Source organism: Megachile rotundata, chromosome 15 (assembly GCF_050947335.1).
Source record: "Megachile rotundata isolate GNS110a chromosome 15, iyMegRotu1, whole genome shotgun sequence".
NCBI lineage: Eukaryota > Metazoa > Arthropoda > Insecta > Hymenoptera > Megachilidae > Megachile > Megachile rotundata.
Window position 1 is genome coordinate 2758186 of NC_134997.1, and position 20415 is coordinate 2778600.

Below are 20415 nucleotides of genomic sequence, written 5' to 3' on the forward strand. Positions count from 1 at the left end.
TAGGCAAAATTTAATGAAACTGTGCCAAGAGTTTTGTGCGAATAGTTCAGAAACTAAACCTGATTGGTGGTTATATGTGTATCAAAGACTGATTCTATAATGCATTTAAAAATCATCAAAATAAGAAAGGTCGTGCATTTTCGAAATCATTATCGAATTATTATTATGTAATATTATAATTTACATGATCTTAGAGGTGTTATTGAGTATTATAAAGAACAGAAAATTCATTTTACGGGGTAATAACATAATTCAGAGAAAAAATATTTCGTATTGAACCTCTTAAGATGTTTCATTCAAAATCATTGTTCTTCAGGTTTTTAAAAGTATGTGCTGTGCTATCAAACTAAGTATTAATAACGTCCAGGTTAAATTACATAGACCTCATAATATTTGATACGTATTCACACAAAAAAAAACAGAGTTAATGCACCTATTCTTGTTCTATATGATACCAATTGATTCCCGTGTAACAGCTCAGGCTGCTGACTTTTCTTCAACATTGATTTATAATTGGTTTCTGTTATAATAATCCAATAACATGACTCGATACATTTGGCATGTACCCCGTGTGAAAAGAATACACTCCATTTACTTGGCATTAAGATATCTTTTCATTTTCAAAATTTATACCGCTTTTGCAAAATTTCTTCTGTTAAAAATTACAGGGATCTATTTAGCAACTTAAAATCGTTAGAAGTATTAGATTTGTCACATAATCGATTGCAAAAAATTGAAGATACTAGTTTCAATTCCCTCAAGCATTTAAAGCGCGCTAATTTATACTACAATCAACTTACATTGTCGCCTTCGATCAAAAATGAATATGGAACCAAATCACCTTTTCACAATTGCGCTTCTCTCGAGGTATTAAATTTGCGCAACAACAAAATATCACACATATTCGAAGATTGGGTTAAGGACCACACACAGCTGTATATGCTGGACCTGAGCTACAACGAAATATCTCACATATCAGTAAGTTAGCGAAAAATTCCTTGCTTCACCAAAAAGTACAATTAAAAAGCTGTGATTATAAAATAATACAGTTAAATAACTCGTATCTATTTTATCAAAAAGTTAGATTTGTTTGTGATCTTCCACAAATTGTTTCTGTTTCTTTTTCTATAATTTCAATATTAGTATCTTACTAATTAATATTTCGAAATGACAATAACAGCATAAACGAATAAAATAATAAAATAAAAGTTTTGTTTATTTCGTCCATGTCTTCTTTAAATATTGTTTAAAAAAGTGAGCTTTATCCGAAAATAGTTAATCGCACGTTAAGCATTGTTTGTGAAGGTGTGGAAATTACTGGACTACTGAATTAAATAGTATAATGAGAATGTAAAGTGTACTAATAGTCAATGATGCCTTCACAATGTATAATACATTTAAGTAGGCTTATTCATTCGATCAAATTTAAATATGAATATTTAATACATACTAAATAAAAAAGACAGCGACCATAAATGGTATACTCATCACATTTGTTTAATTATAATCTCTAAATAACTTCTTTGTTGTATGACTTTATTTCAGGCTGAAGATCTACAATTTGTATCGGACTACATTACTGTATATCTCCAACATAATAAAATACAGCATATTTATATGACTCGGGCAGAAGAAATAGCGAAATATCAAAATAAAGCACGTGCCGTAAACATATTCGTCGGCAGCAATCCTATAATATGCGACTGCAATCTATACGATTTTGTCCGCTACTTGGAGGGAAAAATGCATCCTTACGTTCGAAATTACTTCATTATAAACCCAGGACATGATTCAATTTGTCATGGACCGGAACAGATGTATAATGTGTCTGTGCATACTTTAAAATCAAAATCTTCCAAATACCTAAACTCGAAATCACATGTAAAACAGTGCATTTGTAGAGAAAATGAAATGGACGAAATATTTGTGGTTGATTGTGCCTCTAAAGATTTAGTGGATGCTGAAATTCCCTGGGAGTCTGCATTATCACATAAAAAATTACCAGAGCTGGTACGTATCACATATTATATTCTTAAGCAATTGAAATTTCTTCATTTCTCATAAATAGTTTTATTGAATTTAGTTCTATTGAATGTCACTTGAAAACAATAAAACATTACTTCAATATAACATAAAACTGATGCAACTAGAATATTTGCATATAAAATATACATTTTCAAAAAGTCTTAAAATGTGTTATTTGAAAATTCTTTAGCTTCATCCGATGAACAAAAATCTGATATCCGCATGCTTTGAGTTGAATAAAATATTATCATAATTAACGACATTTTATTTCAGCAACAATTTATGTAGTACTCAACTTTTTGTCATAAACGGTCGTACCCTTTCATCCTGTAAAGATTTTAATTTTTCTTCTATAGTACTTCAACAACTAGGTTACATATTTTGTTTTGTTATATCAAGAAATATTTGATTTTAGAGAGTGAAACTTATTCTCAAAGATTTACTGTCGGACACGAATAGTGGGAAGTCTTTATGAAGAATTGAATTTTCTTTAATTTGATTTACACGATGTTACGTACAAAAATTCACGATTTCAATTAACACGATTTTCTAAGGAACCTATCTTCAGTGTAAATCGGAGGATAGGCGCAATCTCAAAAAAAATTTCAAGGCTTTTATAAGAGTTTGAAAAATGTATTGATGATTTTAAAATATGCAAATTAATTTGAAATTCATTTTAATGCTTTATCTAGTGGTAGACACATTACTTCAAGAAAGAGATCTATGGTGGCGGTATATTTTTTATATTTACTAACTGTCGAACACCCTCGCGTTTCAGAGGGTGACAGTTAAGAAAAGTCTATGTTTTTATTTGTTAAAACTGCGAGAAAAGGAGGTATAACCATTAGCCGATTTATCGCAAGCACATGTCTACGCCTATGGACCTTCAAATTCTTTTTATAAATAAAGTAGTATAAAAAATGAAATATAATATGATTTCCAGAATATTATGTATAGAAATCAGTCGTGCACCGAACGGAAAGTATAAAATGTACATATAACTTCAACGACAATAATATTTTTTCCACGAGCGAAATTAAAAATTCCAATGTATTTGTATTTTTTAACCGACTTCGAAAAAGGAGGAGGTTACTCAATTCGATCAGTATTTTTTTTTTTTTTTTTTTTTTTTTTTTTTTTTTTTTTTTTTTTTTTTTTTTTTTTTTTTTCTATGCATGTTCGCCGATTACGCCTAACTGGATGCACCGATCGGAACGAAACCTTTTGCTTCTGGTAGGTTCTGACTCCCTATTGATACCATTATCAAAATATTTTTCATTTTTTGATTGCAAAGTACTGTTATTGCAAAAAATCCGGCAACTTTTGAAATAAACTTTTCTCGATTTTAGTGCGCTTTCAATATCTTATCGCGGACATGATTCTGTACAATTTTGTTCATATACAAATTTCGCGGAAATGTTTAGTTTTCGAGATATTAGCGAAAAAAATTGTTATTAACTTTTGAAATCACCTTCGAACGATTTTAATGTCCTTTGAATATGTTGTTAGGGGCGTGGTTCTGGACAACTTTTTCCTCTTGCGAAATTGACGGAAAGCTTTTGTTTTCGAGATATTACAGAAATTGTTGTTAACTTTTGAAGCCAACTTCGAACTATTTTTATGTCCTTCTAATACGTTATTAGTAGCATGATTCTAAACGAGTTTTTCCTTATGCATAATTGGCAGTAAGCTCTAGTTTTCGTGATATTAGCGAATAACTATTGTTATTATTATTAGTGGAACGCCCCATGCTATGCACGGGAAAGACAAGAAAGGGCAATTACAATGCACTGTACCAAAACACTAACTAAGCTTTGCCGCTTTGACACGCAACTTATGCAGCAAGATGAGTTCACGTTGACGTTGGTGTATTATTCCCATTGCTTGGTACAGTCTCCCTACCGTTCTAACAAACATTTTTTTTATTTTTTAGTTGCAAAGGATTATTTTTTCTATGCATGTTCGGCGGTTTTTCCTAGGTGGGTGGTCCAATCGGAACAAAGCCTTTCGCATCTTGTGGAGTCTAACTCCCCATTGATACCATTATCAAAAATTTTTTCATTTTTTAGTTGCAAAGGATTATTGTTGCAAAAAAAGTTGAAAAACGAATATCCATGTTGTCTTTTACTTAATTATGTTCATGGCATTTACGCAGGCAAAAAAAAGCCCGGAAGAACTGTCTCACAGTATCCTATACAATTCTCCCCATTCCACTAAAAAGCGTGAAATAAAATAATTTTCAGAAAAAAAATACACCGACTTTGAAATGCACTAAAAAGTATAAAATAATTTCTATTTCCTAATGAAGTAATTTCTATTTCTTTGAATCATACAATTACGTCACAGATATGAATTAAACCTATTTACTCGTTAGGTAGTATATTAAATACATTTCAACTTTTTCGGTTAAAAACTGAAAAATTTTTTGATAATGGTACCAATGGGGAGTCAGAACCTACCAGATGCAGAAGGTTTCGTTCCGATCGGTGCATCCAGCTAGGCGTAATCGGCGGGCACACAGAGAAAATAATAATAAAAAAAAAAAAAAATATACTGATTGAATTGAGTAACCTCCTCCTTTTTCGAAGTCAGTTAAAAAGTGGGGATTAGGTGGTCCTAGCGGCCTACCCTCTTTGTCCCGTTCCCGTCCCGCTAGTTTTCTCTCATACTCTGGACAGTACTACCTAACGAGTAAATAGGTTTCATTCATATCTGTTACGTAATTGTATGATTGAATGAAATAGAAATTACTTCATTAGGAAATAAAAATTATTTTATACCTTTTAGTGCATTTCGAAGTCGGCGTATTTTTTTTTTAAATTATTTTATTACCGAGCGCAAATCATGATAGGATCGACATTTCCCTGCCATTACGGTATTGTCATGACCAATATCTTGCTCGAACGTGAACAATCGGAACGAGATTTCACGAATAAATGTGTAAAATTGATCTAACGTGGGAAGGGCATCTAAATTCATGGTTTCTTCCCATTTTTGGCGAATTTCACTCGGCAGCGCCCTTTGCAGTATGCGAACAATGAAACCACGATCAGGATCGACTCCCAAAAACTTCAACATGCTAATATGTTGACGAACCTCATCGATGAATTTTGTGAGCCGCTTAGAGGTTGCCTTGGTCACTGAATTTATATCAATAATGGGGTCGTAATGTTTCGTCACGAGTGTACGCTGTTTTTCGTACGAATCGACTAAGAGACACCACGCGTTGTGATAATTTTCCACGCTCACGTTAAAAAGTGAAATTTGATTTAGCGCGTCGCGCTGGAGAGAACACTTCAAGTATAGATATTTTTCTACATCTAGAAAGCCATCCTAGAAAACCATTTGTCGATGCTTCGGTCGAATTTCGGTAGTTTACTACCGGTAATTTCAGAGTGCGTCGCCCATCTATTATTGTGGTATCTAACATCGCGTTACCGAATGTATCATTGATTCGCGCTGATGATACTCGCAACGTTATAGTAATGACTTACGATTTCATCGATGCCATCCAGCTTTCTATCACCTAATCGAATTAAGTTATTAATCATGCCCCGTATTTCTATAAGCTGATATTTTGATCATTTTCTTCTAATTCAGTAATTTTACTTTTTGCGTATTTAAAATAATCCAAACCATCCCAAAAATGAAACTAATATTTTTTCATAATCCTCATAATATTTATACAATTAGCAAAGTATTAGAACCATGCTGATTTCGATCGAGCTTACAATGCATCGTGAAGTATTGTAAGCTAGTTAATAATTGTAGCTAGTGGAAGGGCTACGAAAAATGAAGGAAAGAGAGTGGGTGTTCCGTTCGGGACCTGTTAGTGGACTCGTCAATAAGGCAACCTAGCAGGCCCTTGCCTTAGACGCGGGGATTTATGGATGGGATAGGCAGGAACTATTTGTATGAATAGGAAGATTTGTCGAGTACTAACGAGAAAATCAAGTCTCGGTCTTATGCGCCGTTTACTCGCGATGAGCGTAGAAGAGAAACTGTCATAATGGAGATAAAACGTACAATTAAGAGATATCAATAAAAAAAAATAAGTAAAAGTAAAATAAGAATTCAGAAACTGAGTCGTTAATAACGAAAAATATATAAAATTTATATTAAAACTGTGATCATATTGCTGACTGTTCTATTGCAATAAGTGAACAGTAGAGTAATATTGTACATCATGCTCTAAAAATGCCTCACTGATAAAAGCTAAATTAATCATCTTTCTTAATATTATGTTTTTGTTCCACTCCTTATAATAGTCAAACTCGAAATCAGTAAACATAATGTCAGTTAGCCCGTTAAAATTTTTGTCCCGTTTAGATGCCGTGTCACAAACAGCAACGATCAACCTTTGACTTCTTTAATCACTCATTCAAGCACGTGCGCTATCTGTCAATGAACTGGAGCCTAGGAGACTACGCGAGTCCATATGGCAGACAGGAAGTGAAAAAGTTACTGTTTAAGCCGTTTGGTAATTTGAGCACCATCCTAACAAGGAATCATTTGAAAGGTTTCCCATATTTACAGCAGATAATTCTATCAAGTAATGGTATAACGCACCTTAGTAGTGACATTTTCGCGGATGTACCTCACCTTATTGTTCTAGAACTGAGTAACAACTCAATTAACGGAATTGAATCCGGTACATTCGATCCTCTGACGAAGTTGCACACGTTGAACTTTTCATTGAATAACTTGACGCAGCTTGAGTCTGGTATATTCGACAAACTCGTTTCTTTGACATCTTTAGACTTCAGTTCCAACAATTTAAACTCTCTGCCAGAAAACATTTTCGCAAAGATAGAGAATATGGAAGTGCTGAAATTAGACAACAACAGCTTTAACTCATTACCGACACATTTACTGTGGCAGAACACTGAACTGAAACGTATAACTTTATGCAATAATAGAAATAACATGACTCTACCAGAAACATTTTTCGCATATCTGAAGCAACTTGAAGAACTAAAATTAGAATATAACGGTTGGATCATGTTGCCGAAAAATATATTTTGGAGTCTTAGATTCTTAGAAAATATCAGTTTGAGGGGAAATGATTTGCTGTCACTAGATGAAAGTGTTTTTTACAAATTACGCTATTTGTTGGAGTTGGACCTCAGTTACAATAAACTGACTACGCTACCAGATAAAATTTTCTCTCGAACGTACAAATTGAGACACCTAAATTTGGAAGGGAACCGCATCACTTCTATCAACGGGTAAGTTTGTTATTATTGTACATGCCTACTATAATTTACACGTTTGTTCGGAAAGCGTTTCTAAAAATTGTTATAGGCTAATCCGTTCTTCATAAATGTAAATTTCTTATATACTATATTTCGTATTAAAAAATAATTTAGATGCAAAATGTATGGTTTCAACGGTGTCGCAACTAGATGTAAATACATAGTTTTTTTAATCAATAGGTGTTGAAAAGTCATGTAGGTGACATACTTTTACTTTAAATGGAATTATACATATATTTTTGAATGCATTAATTGATGTTGCTTATTATTATCTACAAAATTTTATTAAGTTATTTCTAGCAAAAGGTTACTTGCACGTGATGGGCCTTTTGTAACAATTGATGTATAAACCCAACTATCTGTATATGTATCAACACATAGTACGATTAATACCATTATTTATAGTTTTAAATAAGTTTTACTAACCCACTTTGAATATGTGACGTCTATTGTATATTAATACAATTTTTATTATCGGTTTCTTCATTTTATGATTATTTGTAATAAAATGTAATTGTGTGATGAAAACTATTAAAAAGTGCGAGTTCGCTGGAGCAGGGTGAGAGAAAGGTGGACATAAACAATAAGAGTAAACAGATTTGCAATGAAACGGAACATACCAGCTATGATTAACATGTTATTGAGTTATTAATAAAAAAAATACGAGAAGGGTTACTAGTTAACTCATTCGAGACCGATTGCACACCGTGTGTGCAACTGCTTTCCGAGCCAATAAGACCGGTTGCACACCAGGTGTGCAACAGTAGTAATTATCAATTATTCTGAATAAAATTGTTATCGAGGTAGAACCTTGTATCACCTTATATTACACACATGGTGTTCAATCCGCTCCACGCAATAAAAACATTCTAAGTAATCTAGTTTTTTTTTATTAACAATGAATAATATCAAGAGAAAAAGAGCTTCGCTCCTAGGGACCGTGTTCGAAAAAAATCGCCGTCTCGAATGGGTTAATTTGTAAAGAAATCTTCAAGATCGCTACTATGATAACTTCATGTTTTTAAAATTGTGATCTTGAAAAGGAATTTGCAAAATAATAATTTATTTCTTTTTTAATTCTCATCATTGAAAACTTATTATTCAAGCAAATGAAAGTGAATTTAAAAATTAGACCCATTAATTAAATAGTTGTAGAGTTAGAACTCACGCGTATAACACATTATCACGGCTAGGGGAAAAATATTGCAAAACCCGCGATGTTAAACTTTCATTTTTTAATTTGTATTGTTAAAATTGTTTTCAAGTCTCCCGCAATTGTATATGTGATTCATTATACCTATTTTTAACCGACTTCGAAAAAGGAGGAGGTTACTCAATTCGATCAGTATATTTTTTTTTTTTTTTTTTTTTATTATTATTTTTATTTTCTATGTGTGCCCGCCTATTACGCCTAGCTGGATGCACCGATCGGAACGAAACCTTTTGCATCTGGTAGGTTCTGACTCCCCATTGGTACCATTATCAAAAAATTTTTCATTTTTCAATTGCAAAGTGTTGTTATTGCAAAAAAACCGACAACTTTTGAAATAAACTTTTCTCGATTTTAGTGCGCTTTTAATATCTTATCACGGACATGATTCTGAACAATTTTGTTCATATAAAAATTTCGCGGAAAGCTTTAGTTTTCGAGATATTAGCGATAAAATTGTTGAAAAGTTTTGAAATCAACTTTGGACGATTTTAATGTCCTTTTAATATGTTATCAGGGGCACGATTCTGAACAACTTTTTCCTTATCCGCAATTAAGGGGAAGCTTTAGTTTTCGAGTTATTAGCGAAAAACTATTGTTACTAATACAGTATTCACTCCGTAAATGTTACTTTTGCCGGTCTCGATTGTACATTTACGGTAGAGGTCCTACATTCTTTGTAGTGTGCCGAACGTAGAAAGAGACAGCCATGCAAAAGACAAAGAGGGATAGAGTTTCGAGCGTTCGGCAAACATGAAGGACTCGTGCGTGTTCTGTCTTAAATTTAAAAATTAAAATTCTTTATTTTTGGTTTTTCGTCAATGAAACTTTTACCATCGTATTTGTCTCGTTTTTCTGATTAAAATGACACCAAACACGATATGATTACGATCGTAATTACTTATGTAACAAGCCATAAAAGTTTGGGATGTAACATTTACGGTAGAGGTGCGAATTCCTTCTAAAGGCTTGCTATACAAGTAATTATGATTTTAATTATACCGTGTTTGGTACCATTTTAATCAGAAAAACGAGACGAATACGATAATCAAAGCTTCATTGATGAAACTCCAAAAATAAAGAATTTTGATTTTTGAATTTAAAAGGCAGAAAACGCACGAGTGTTTCATATTTGCCGAACGCGTCAATCTTCTGCTTTTCTTTCTTTTCCATTCGCCGTCCTCTTTTACGTCAAAATTAAAAGATTATTTTGAATATGTTATTTAATTTTGCGCCGCCTCCGAAAAGGTTGAAATGTATTTAATACACTACCTAACGAGTAAATAGGTTTCATTCATATCTGTGACGTAATTGTATGATTGAATGAAATAGAAATTATTTTATACTTTTTAGTGCATTTCGAAGTCGGTGTATTTTTTTTCTTAAAATTATTTTATTTCACGCTTTTTAGTGGAATGGGGAGAATTTTATAGGATACTGTGAGACAGTTCTTCCGGGCTTTTTTTTTGTCCGCGTAAATGCCATGAACATAATTAAGTAAAAGACAACATGGATATTCGTTTTTCAATTTTTTTTTTTTATTAATTGTTGTAAAATTGGTAAATAAAATCGGCGATTGCATGTTGACTCATACACCACCAGAGGCACGGAGGCATACGTAGAATTCAATATACAGTATTCACTCTGTAAATATTAAAAAGATCTCTACCGTAAATGTTAAAATTGCATCCCCACTACTGGGGGATCCCCCTCGAAATCAGTCAAGAATGAAACACGATCGGTCGCCGAAACGACGAGGATCGAATATCGGTGAGACACAACTAATGCAAGCAAAGGAAAAGATTGTAACTTTCTTATTTCTTACTATTTTTTCATGAAACTTTTACTGTTGTATTTGTCTAGATTTCCTGATTAAAATGACACCAAACATGATATAATTACGTTATCAATTGTGTGTGTAACGAGTGATTAAAGTTTTTAACGTAAAAGAGGACGGCGAATGGAAAAGAAAGAAAAGCAGAAGATTGACGCGTTCGGCAAATATGAAACACTCGTGCGTTTTCTGCCTTTTAAATTCAAAAATCAAAATTCTTTATTTTTGGAGTTTCATCAATGAAGCTTTGATTATCGTATTCGTCTCGTTTTTCTGATTAAAATGGTACCAAACACGGTATAATTAAAATCATAATTACTTGTATAGCAAGCCTTTAGAAGGAATTCGCACCTCTACCGTAAATGTTACATCCCAAACTTTTATGGCTTGTTACATAAGTAATTACGATCGTAATCATATCGTGTTTGGTGTCATTTTAATCAGAAAAACGAGACAAATACGATGGTAAAAGTTTCATTGACGAAAAACCAAAAATAAAGAATTTTAATTTTTAAATTTAAGACAGAACACGCACGAGTCCTTCATGTTTGCCGAACGCTCGAAACTCTATCCCTCTTTGTCTTTTGCATGGCTGTCTCTTTCTACGTTCGGCACACTACAAAGAATGTAGGACCTCTACCGTAAATGTACAATCGAGACCGGCAAAAGTAACATTTACGGAGTGAATACTGTATTAGTAACAATAGTTTTTCGCTAATAACTCGAAAACTAAAGCTTCCCCTTAATTGCGGATAAGGAAAAAGTTGTTCAGAATCGTGCCCCTGATAACATATTAAAAGGACATTAAAATCGTCCAAAGTTGATTTCAAAACTTTTCAACAATTTTATCGCTAATATCTCGAAAACTAAAGCTTTCCGCGAAATTTTTATATGAACAAAATTGTTCAGAATCATGTCCGTGATAAGATATTAAAAGCGCACTAAAATCGAGAAAAGTTTATTTCAAAAGTTGCCGGTTTTTTTGCAATAACAACACTTTGCAATTGAAAAATGAAAAATTTTTTGATAATGGTACCAATGGGGAGTCAGAACCTACCAGATGCAAAAGGTTTCGTTCCGATCGGTGCATCCAGCTAGGCGTAATAGGCGGGCACACATAGAAAATAAAAATAATAATAAAAAAAAAAAAAAAAAAAATATACTGATCGAATTGAGTAACCTCCTCCTTTTTCGAAGTCGGTTAAAAATATAAATTGAGTTCCTACTCGATCGCTGTGCTCGATGGCAACTTAATGTCGTAAGGACAAGTTTGTATAGTGGTGAAAGATTGATGGTGTTTAAACTTAACACTTAATTTATTTAGACTAACTCTTAACTTTAACGATTACAAGTGTGTATGTTGGTGATTTGATTTGATCTTATGTTTGATTTGTTCTGATGTTTGATTTGTTCTGTCTGTGTTTCGATGTGTCTCTAAAAAGGAAAACTTTTTGAGTAGGTGTCTGTGGTGGGATGATGGGAAAAGGAGGAAGGTACTATGTAAGAAAGAGGGAATTTTGGAGTTGTGATTGGGTTAGAAGTTCTGGAAATTAACAAGGGTGGAAATAAGGAGTGGAGGAAAAAATGTGGCAGTAGGGATGGCGAGGGAAACGGTACTTTTTGGGTTTTTCCGGAAATTTTATTATGGGTCTGTAGCCGTACACGGATTGGGATTAGGACGGATGACTTCGGTATTGCTTTATGGTGGATGATAAAGTGTATTCCTATATTGCCTTTTTTAGAGTCGATGTTTATGATGTTACAGGTATAATGACCCTAAATTGTACGGTGCTGTGACATCGTACAATAGTCATAGACCCATTGAAGCGTGCAGTACGTTTTGGAAACCTGCCGCGCACGACAGGTTGCCTTCCGTTCAAGAAATCCAATAATTTTGAAAATTGGGATGTAGATAGTTAGACTAGAAAAGAGAAAGGAGTCTCTCTAGAGTCCCGGTCGGTGGAGGTGAAATTCTAGAGTTTAGAGATGGTGTCCCGGAGTTCAGAGTCAAAGGAGTCCTGGACATCCGAGCAGGAGGTGTCGTGAGGACTGCTCTTACGTTTGGCGCCAACATTGTAAGATAGGAGTGTTCGTTGCAGAATAGCTCAAGAAGGATACTGAGGAATTTCTGGACAAAACAAATAATACATTTATTTATATTAACGTAGACTCCTACAAAATCAAAACTACAAAGTACCGAATCAAATTTCCAAATTTTTAAGTTTTATGTTATACAATCATTGAAGAATTTACGTAACATAATTTTTGATGTTACGGACTTTACTATTTAATAATTTTCGAAAATTATACTAGAGGTATCTGAGAGGTTCTTCCGTCCATTCCCTGGTAGCCCATCGATGGTAGAATCCTACCGTTTTCTCCATCCCAGGGTGGCCAACTCCTGTGCTCTCCCGTACTGACCAAGGCGTCCGGAGGTTAAGCCTCGTACTCTCCTTTACTTTAACTGACGACCGTGGTAATCACCTCGCTCTCTCCCAATGGAGCACTGCAGGAATCAGCCGCGTTCGCGGTCATGATAGCGATATTTATATTTCCACGTTGCTAAAGACCCGCGACCAATCAACAAAGTCGCGTTTCTTTGTGCAGTCCGCTCTCTCGCCATTGCGAACTTTCCGCGAGCTCGCTATCAACGTTCTCGAAATTTCGATTCGTTTTTCTACGCGAGCTGCTTGGTGTTGTTACAATTTTAATTTTATTATTAGCACAAAATTTCGGGAATCAGTTAGCATTCTATTCATTGGAATAATTTCTGACACCAATGGCTTGTTCTTTGTAATGTGGAGGAAAGAACATAGACCCTTAAATTTAAATGACATAAAGACATTGCAGTAGTTACAAATGTTTAAATGTTTCAAATTTCCAAATTTTCATACTCTAAAGTGTCCAAACTTGTCAACTTTTTGAATTTCCAAAAACCTAATTACCAAATCTAAATTTTTAAATTTGTCACATTCTAAATTTTGAAATATCATTTAAACATGTTTAAGACGTTGGTGCCTGTCATAAAGATTTAAACCACACTAAACGGAAATTCAAATTATTGTATGACTGATTTCGCCTAATTCGATATATGTATACACTAGTCAAAAAAATTAAGGGAACAGAAAAATTCCTTAAATTTTTAGGTCATATTCAAATTGCTCTGCCTCCGTTGAAATTCATCACAGGAGACATCCAGAATAGTCATTTTGAAGCTTCATGTCTCTAGCTTTCGACCCTTTATCTCAAAAAATTTGTTGGCCTTTTATCACTAATGAAACATACATACAAAAAATTGCGATGAAAAAATTATAGAATTTTTTTTCTTTCTTTTAAGGTTTGTATAGACATAGACAAATTTTTTTGATTAATGCTACTTCTAGTCTGCTGTTCTTTGTTCCTTCCCCTATAATTTGCACGTCCATGAAGTTCGTTTCGATGATCGGTCGCAAAGTTATGAGCTACCAAAGCCGAAATGACGATTTTTCCTTTGATAGTCATTATCTTATGAACCCACCATCGAACATTAATTGTAAGAACGGTTCCAGAAAGCGAAGAATGTACCCTTTAAGATGGGCATATCAGTTTTTGATTAAATTTTTTTTTTGATGTGTAATATGTATTGATGTAAAGTGTTGACTCGTGAGCAAAATAGTCAATTTTTTATATTGAAAGATACTTTCGAGAATGCTCACTTCATACGCTGACTTCACGGCGAATGAATATTTGAAAATAATGGATAGTGAATAATGTTAAAGTACAATGTAACACTTATATTTAATAATACAACTACAAAAATTTCAGAGTACAAGTTAGTGAATTCTATCGGACGGCACGTAGAGGATGATTTTTATGTTGTTCGTATGCTAGTATGTTTTGACCCGATCTTTCTCGCAAAATTTTCTATCGACGTTAACTTTTTCTTATAGTGGGGGCTTTTTCTAACGACGTTTCTGATTGGTTATTCGAGATTTTCTCTATTTTGGGGAAATGGCATACATTTGGCGGGGACTACCGTTAGACTCAGGTAGGTTCTCTGGAGCTTCGATGTTTAGGGCGGATAAGATTGTAAATTTTTTAAACTTTCCTAAGTGTGTAAAACCGGTGATCTTTTTTATGGCATCTATAAGGGTGATTATGTATATTACTGAACTTTTTGGCTTTATGATCTTGGGAGATTTCCTCGAAATATGTTTTTCAAATTGCCCTATCTGAATAGTTAATTTTTGTTACCTTGGGAGGTCACGGGTCACTTAAACGAATTACAAATTTATACAATATTTGTTACGCAGTAACATAAAGAAACGTCAAAAAACGGTGTTTTTTCCTCAAATTACAAAAGTTACGGTATCTTTGTAAATAGGTATCGCAGGAATTATGCCTAGGTTTTTTTTAAGCTTATAGCGTCCATAAAAAGCATGCGAAGTATCAAATGGCTCCGATTGTTTGTTCCTTATGATCCGATGGTTCAAACTTTGAAATTTGTACGAAAAGAGCTAAGAAAACGCCATTACTATTCCTATCCGCGGCTAATCCGTTTGTTGGCTAAAAAAGTTTGGCGATACAGAGATGTTAATCACGGGGACCAATATAGAATCGACTGACGCAATCGCCATAGGCTCGCCGAAAATTGATGATCTGCTGCTACCAAAGCAACGGGCATACCCAACATTATTTGTAGCCGAATCAGCGTAATAAGAAAATAACAATATCGTCTTTGAAACAAATTGTCACAGCATTGACGATATTCAACGAGGCAATTATTTTTTCTCAGTATTTACATCTTATCCCGCAAATATAATACATGAACTATCTAATAATATTATACAAACATTTGTGATTTAATCTTGTTTCTTAAATTAAAAGTCTCTAACAAAGAAACTTATTTCTTACTTAAATCTGGTACAAACAAACATTAATTTTAATATTTAGGATTGTAATTTCTCCGAACATTAATTTCCAATTGAAGATTATGTCAATACCCTGACATTCCGAATACCTATGATATTTATTTATATACAAACTCGTATATACATCTAATTTGCCTAAAATTGACAAGTGAAATGATGCTTATTCATATAAATTTGGTTTATCGCCATTACTAGTAATACTAATGGTTTAATGACAACGATACGATGATATTAAGGACTCCACGGCATCAGGATTAAGAAAAGAAAGGCGAGAAATAATAACAAAAATTATAATACAAATTAAAATAATCGATAAAAGATCAATTAACTGGTGACCAAAGCCTATAATTGAGAAATTACATTTTAATTCTCAATCTAAAGTACTGTAATTCTAAATTAAATTCTAATCTTATCAATTTTAAAAATTAGTGTAATTTTGTTCGAAATTAAAAGTATTTTTTAATTTGATCGAAATTCAATTTCGAAATAAACTTTTACTGTTATTAAAATAAATAATTGCATATGTATCGTAAATTAGAACCATACAAAATTAAAATTTACAATCTAAAAATTTTTATTAAATTTCCAATTACAAAATTAACAATGATTCAGTTAACAAGTTAGAGATTGTTCTTTTTCGTAACGTATTTAAATATCCTGTATAACTAGAACATTCAGTTTTTAATGGAAAAATTGGAGGTTGTAGATACCTGTCGAAGATAAGGTTTTAATAAGTATTTTGGTCGATTTTCTACGTTATTTACTCGTTGCTTTGTGCATTCAATTTTATTCTATTTATTTGTTTCAAGTTCCTGCATTAGATGACTTTTTTAGACTACAGATTTGGTACTTGTGGAAAATGACATTACATTGGATCTACGACATAACAAAATCCAACACATTCAGCTCAACACAAAGGAGGAAACGGCGATTTATGAACCAATAGGAGGGAACATAGAAATATTAATCGCTAATAATCCTATAATATGTGACTGTAATTTGTATGACTTTCTTTATTACTTGGACGAAAAAATGCGCCCTGCTTTTCAACAATTTGTTCATAGAATGCCAGAAAACTTGACGTGTAGTGGACCAGAATGGACGAATGGTACAGTTGTGAGCAAATTACAATGGAAAACCTTTAAATGTCCAAAATCAGAATCATGTCCAACCAAGTGTTCTTGTTGGATAAAACCAAACGAGAGAGTATTTTTAATCGATTGTTCCTACAAAAATTTAACGTCAGTACCGACGAATATAAATAGCATTCCTTATTATCGTAGCGAAATAAATCAATCTATTGAAATTCCGCTTTTAACGAAATTACGTCTTGCAAACAACAACATCAGCGATGTGTCTGTGAAGGAATTGCCATTGAATGTGGAGGTATGTAAAGTATTTGTTTCTATGGAAATTTGAATTTTAGTTATTATGCACGTGAAATTATTATATATGAGCACATTTATGCTAATATTTGTCACGATTATATTAACGTACGTTCCCAGAAAAAACTAACAAAGATATTGAGGACCTTTAAGCGACCAGAGTGTACTTTAAACTTACTAATGCTTTACTAATGCTTTAAATAATTTTAGCATTCAGTAGACAGAAGAGGACATTCGTTACTGTTATCATTTCAGTTGTCCCCTGAACTATGCCTGTTTCAATATAACAAGGTAATATAACACCACAGTACAGATTCTAAATAGCAAACATTGTTTTAAAGTTAACATAATTGAGTTAAAAGTATTAGCATAATAATGCATGATAACTAAGTACATTCGAACTAATTATTCGTATCCTAAAGTTTCCGCACGTGCTGCATATTCTTTGTGGATTTCACTCATCTATTTGCGACTTGCTCCGACATCTATCTTCTTGCTTATTTTCATCATGTCTGAAATATACAGTATTCTCTACATCTAATATAATTAAAGTAACTCTGCTGATGTAGATCTTTTCACGTGTTTTTATGAACCTTTTAACGAATCAATAGTTTTAACTGTACAATATGCTACTTATACTTATAAGTTCATAATCAAGCAGTTTGACAATGAACGTTTTCAGGCTTTGGAACTGCATAATAACAGCATTAAAAGATTGAAATCAGAAGTTATACAATATTTAAGAAACTCCACGACGCTAAAGACGCTTACACTACATGGTAACCCATGGACATGTGATTGCGACTCAAGGGATTTCGTAGACTTCATCCAGGCACAAGCTTCTAAGCGGATTTTGAATTTATCAATGATCGAATGTAGAGATATCAAAATTCCCATACTAAAGATAAGAATGGAAGATGTTTGTCCAAACAACGTTATGATATTGATAGTAGGTGCAAGTTTCGCTGTTATTATTGCTGCATTCATCATTAGTACGGCAATAGCACTATATTATCGATACCAGCGAGAGATCAAGGTATGGTTGTATGCTCACGAGTTCTGCTTATGGCTGGTAACAGAAGATGAATTAGATCAGAATAAGTTGTACGATGCGTTTATCAGTTATTCGCATCATGACGAAGATTTTGTTGTAAATGAGCTTATCAAAAAGTTGGAAGATGGTCCTAGACCTTTCAAACTGTGTGTGCACTTTCGTGAGTGGCTGGCTGGGGAATACATACCAACCCAAATTGCTCGTTCTGTCGAAAATTCAAGACGGACGATAGTGGTTTTGTCAACTAATTTTATAAATAGCGTTTGGGGACGGATGGAATTCAACGCAACACACTGTCAAGCTCTCAGTGAAGGTAGAACAAGAGTGATTTTAATTCTGTATGGTGAAATCAATGTCACTGATGACTTCGACCCGGATCTTAAGGCGTACTTAAACATGCACACATAAAAATTACATACATAAAGTGGGGAGACCCTTCATTCTGGGATAAACTATGATACGCTCTACCACATCGTCCAGAATTAAAAAGTAATTATAGTTATGGGGAAACTGTTTCGGACACATTTGCTTTAGATGTAATTAGGCAGCAGTAAGAAAATAAGGGGGAAAATAAAAAAAGGTTCCGAAATTATAGAATCATATGTAACTGATTGGTAACTTTTTTGTACGAACGGTTTTGTTTCAAAACACCACGTTTCCAAATAAAGTTACAGGAACATAAAAAGCAGTTGCTTACACTGTCCAACAAATTTAAACTTTTTTTATGTTTTGCAATACGAATTGGGTGATCCTTGTAGAGTTTCTCGTCCTGAACAAGAATCCGAAAACCGAATTGCTCTATCACCCTCAGTTTTTGAAAAACACGAGCTTTTGTAAAAACACGTGTTTTGGGTAGAAAATGCGATATTGCGAGGAAACTCTATCTTTTAAAATTAATTTGAATGTCCTAGCTTTTTTAGTTTCCTCGCAATATCGCATTTTCTACCCAAAACACGTGTTTTTACACAAGCTCGTGTTTTTCAAAAACTGAGGGTGATAGAGCAATTCGGTTTTCGGATTCTTGTTCAGGACGAGAAATTCTACAAGGATTACCTAATGGGTATTAGAAAACAAAATTTGTGTTGAACAGTGTTATTAGAAATCTACATACAACCGTCCAATCCCATTTGCACTCCAGATGTTTATATTTTCGTCATGTAAAAGCACATATACCTACTGTGATGTTTGGAAAACTCCGAGGAATAAATATGCAGAGACGACACTGAACAACTTTTTCCATTACAAAAATATTGGTTGTACAGTCAGTTCACTAACCTAGCAGCAGCAACGCCTATTACACGGTGTATATCTTCTTTTCCGGAAGGTCAGGGTTGGTGGAACGACCTAGTTACGGAGATATATTTTCATGGAAGTAGGACTTCTTTTAAACGATGAGTGAGTCCGACTTATATTATTTCTACATATTTTGTGAGTTTAAAATAGAAAGGAGTTAATACATTATTTAGTCATTAGATTTAAAACTTCTTTTGATGAATAGAAATGTTATTTTTCCTCCAAAATGTACGAATTTGTTGTTTTACATGTTCGTAACAAGAGACAAGAACGAGTGAATCGAATTTGTTTAAGTTAATAAAAAATAATTGGTTTATCCCTTATCTGTTAATAAAATATAACATGTTGTTGCGATGTGAAACGAGCCTCGTGATTTATGAAGTGAAGCTGGTCCTGACCATGAATTGAAGCGGTCTGCGGAAGTCGTCAGGCGGGACGAGTGGATCGAGTGGTCAGGACTTCCGGTAGCTGAGAGCAAACCGCGGTGTTTAAAAATTAGAACTACGCCAGATCTCAAGACGAACAGACGCGTCAACTCTTTATATAATTTAATAAATAATTTCCAAATTCTTGTTAATAGCAGTTTGTATCTTGAAATAAATTATGGCAATACGTGAGGGAATTCCGCACCGCAACAATATAAATAAAGTATAATAATGTACAATGTATTCTTAATTACTTAATTTGTTATCGGACTTAACTTTAACGTAGCAGCATTGTGTTAACAATTAGATTGTCACGATACAAACGTGCTTGTTCACGACTATGGTCAACTGTGTCATTCGAACCCATCGCTCTCGGCGTGCGCTATTATCACGATTTAATTAATTAGTGACTTATATTAATAATTCAAAAACTAAGTTTCAACAAATATTTTAGTAAAGGGAAACATTGTTTTGTATTACCTCAGCTACCATCCCGAAAATTAAATGAGACACGAGTTTCTCATAAATCAATAAATAAATTAATTCCTGGGTACGTTTAATTTTAAAAGTGCAGGAACAACTTATATTAAACTTACCCATTAAATTTCACCAGGTAGATCCGATCAGAGTATCAACAGCTGATGTCCTGGCAGGGTCAATGAACTCTCAATTTATTTCACTGTCTCTTTCTAATAATTGCACAACATAAGTGTTTCATCGCTTTAGAGTGCGATGCAGCTATTTTTCATATCTTAAACCGAGGATTTCGAATTGACCGTATCGGCAATAAGTTTATGAAGTCATTGACCATTTTTCGTTAGCAAAAAATACCTTCACGTCGACAACCCAAGTTTATTGCTTGGGACGAGTATGTTAATTTCTAATTTCGTTATTTTCAACCATCGTAGTCAGGGTCAGAGTGCATTTTTTAACCGACTTCGAAAAAGGAGGAGGTTGCTCAATTCGATCAGTATATTTTTTTTTTTTCTATGTATGTTCGCCGATTACGCCTAACTGGGTGGAC

The 20415-nt window shown here is 33.6% G+C and overlaps 2 protein-coding genes and 1 pseudogene across 3 annotated transcripts; all 3 read left to right on the top strand.

The window, feature by feature from the left end:
• Positions 1–541: 541 nt before the first annotated feature.
• LOC143265917 (uncharacterized) lies at positions 542–2093 on the top strand. The gene is made up of 3 exons (XM_076540578.1): positions 542–558; positions 669–978; positions 1546–2093. Exons 1-3 carry the CDS (start codon positions 542–544, stop codon positions 2062–2064), a joined length of 846 nt encoding a protein of 281 aa, XP_076396693.1. The 3' UTR covers positions 2065–2093.
• A 4046-nt stretch (positions 2094–6139) lies between these two features.
• On the top strand, positions 6140–7388 carry LOC143265849 (uncharacterized). The gene is made up of 2 exons (XM_076540144.1): positions 6140–6544; positions 6641–7388. Exons 1-2 carry the CDS (start codon positions 6355–6357, stop codon positions 7255–7257), a joined length of 807 nt encoding a protein of 268 aa, XP_076396259.1. The 5' UTR covers positions 6140–6354; the 3' UTR covers positions 7258–7388.
• A 6685-nt stretch (positions 7389–14073) lies between these two features.
• On the top strand, positions 14074–18962 carry LOC143265918 (protein toll-like; annotated as a pseudogene). Its single transcript, XR_013040707.1, has 3 exons — positions 14074–14193; positions 16069–16620; positions 17302–18962. The product of XR_013040707.1 is annotated as a protein toll-like (transcript).
• The last annotated feature ends 1453 nt before the right edge of the window (positions 18963–20415 follow it).

Bases quoted from the DNA above. Each gene is read 5' to 3' on its own strand.
- LOC143265849 (XM_076540144.1), top strand. From the start codon at position 6,355: ATGCCGTGTCACAAACAGCAACGATCAACCTTTGACTTCTTTAATCAC. The intron at 6,545-6,640 runs GTTTCCCATATT...TTATTGTTCTAG, and splicing joins AACAAGGAATCATTTGAAAG to AACTGAGTAACAACTCAATT.
- LOC143265917 (XM_076540578.1), top strand. The intron at 979-1,545 runs GTAAGTTAGCGA...ACTTTATTTCAG, and splicing joins ACGAAATATCTCACATATCA to GCTGAAGATCTACAATTTGT.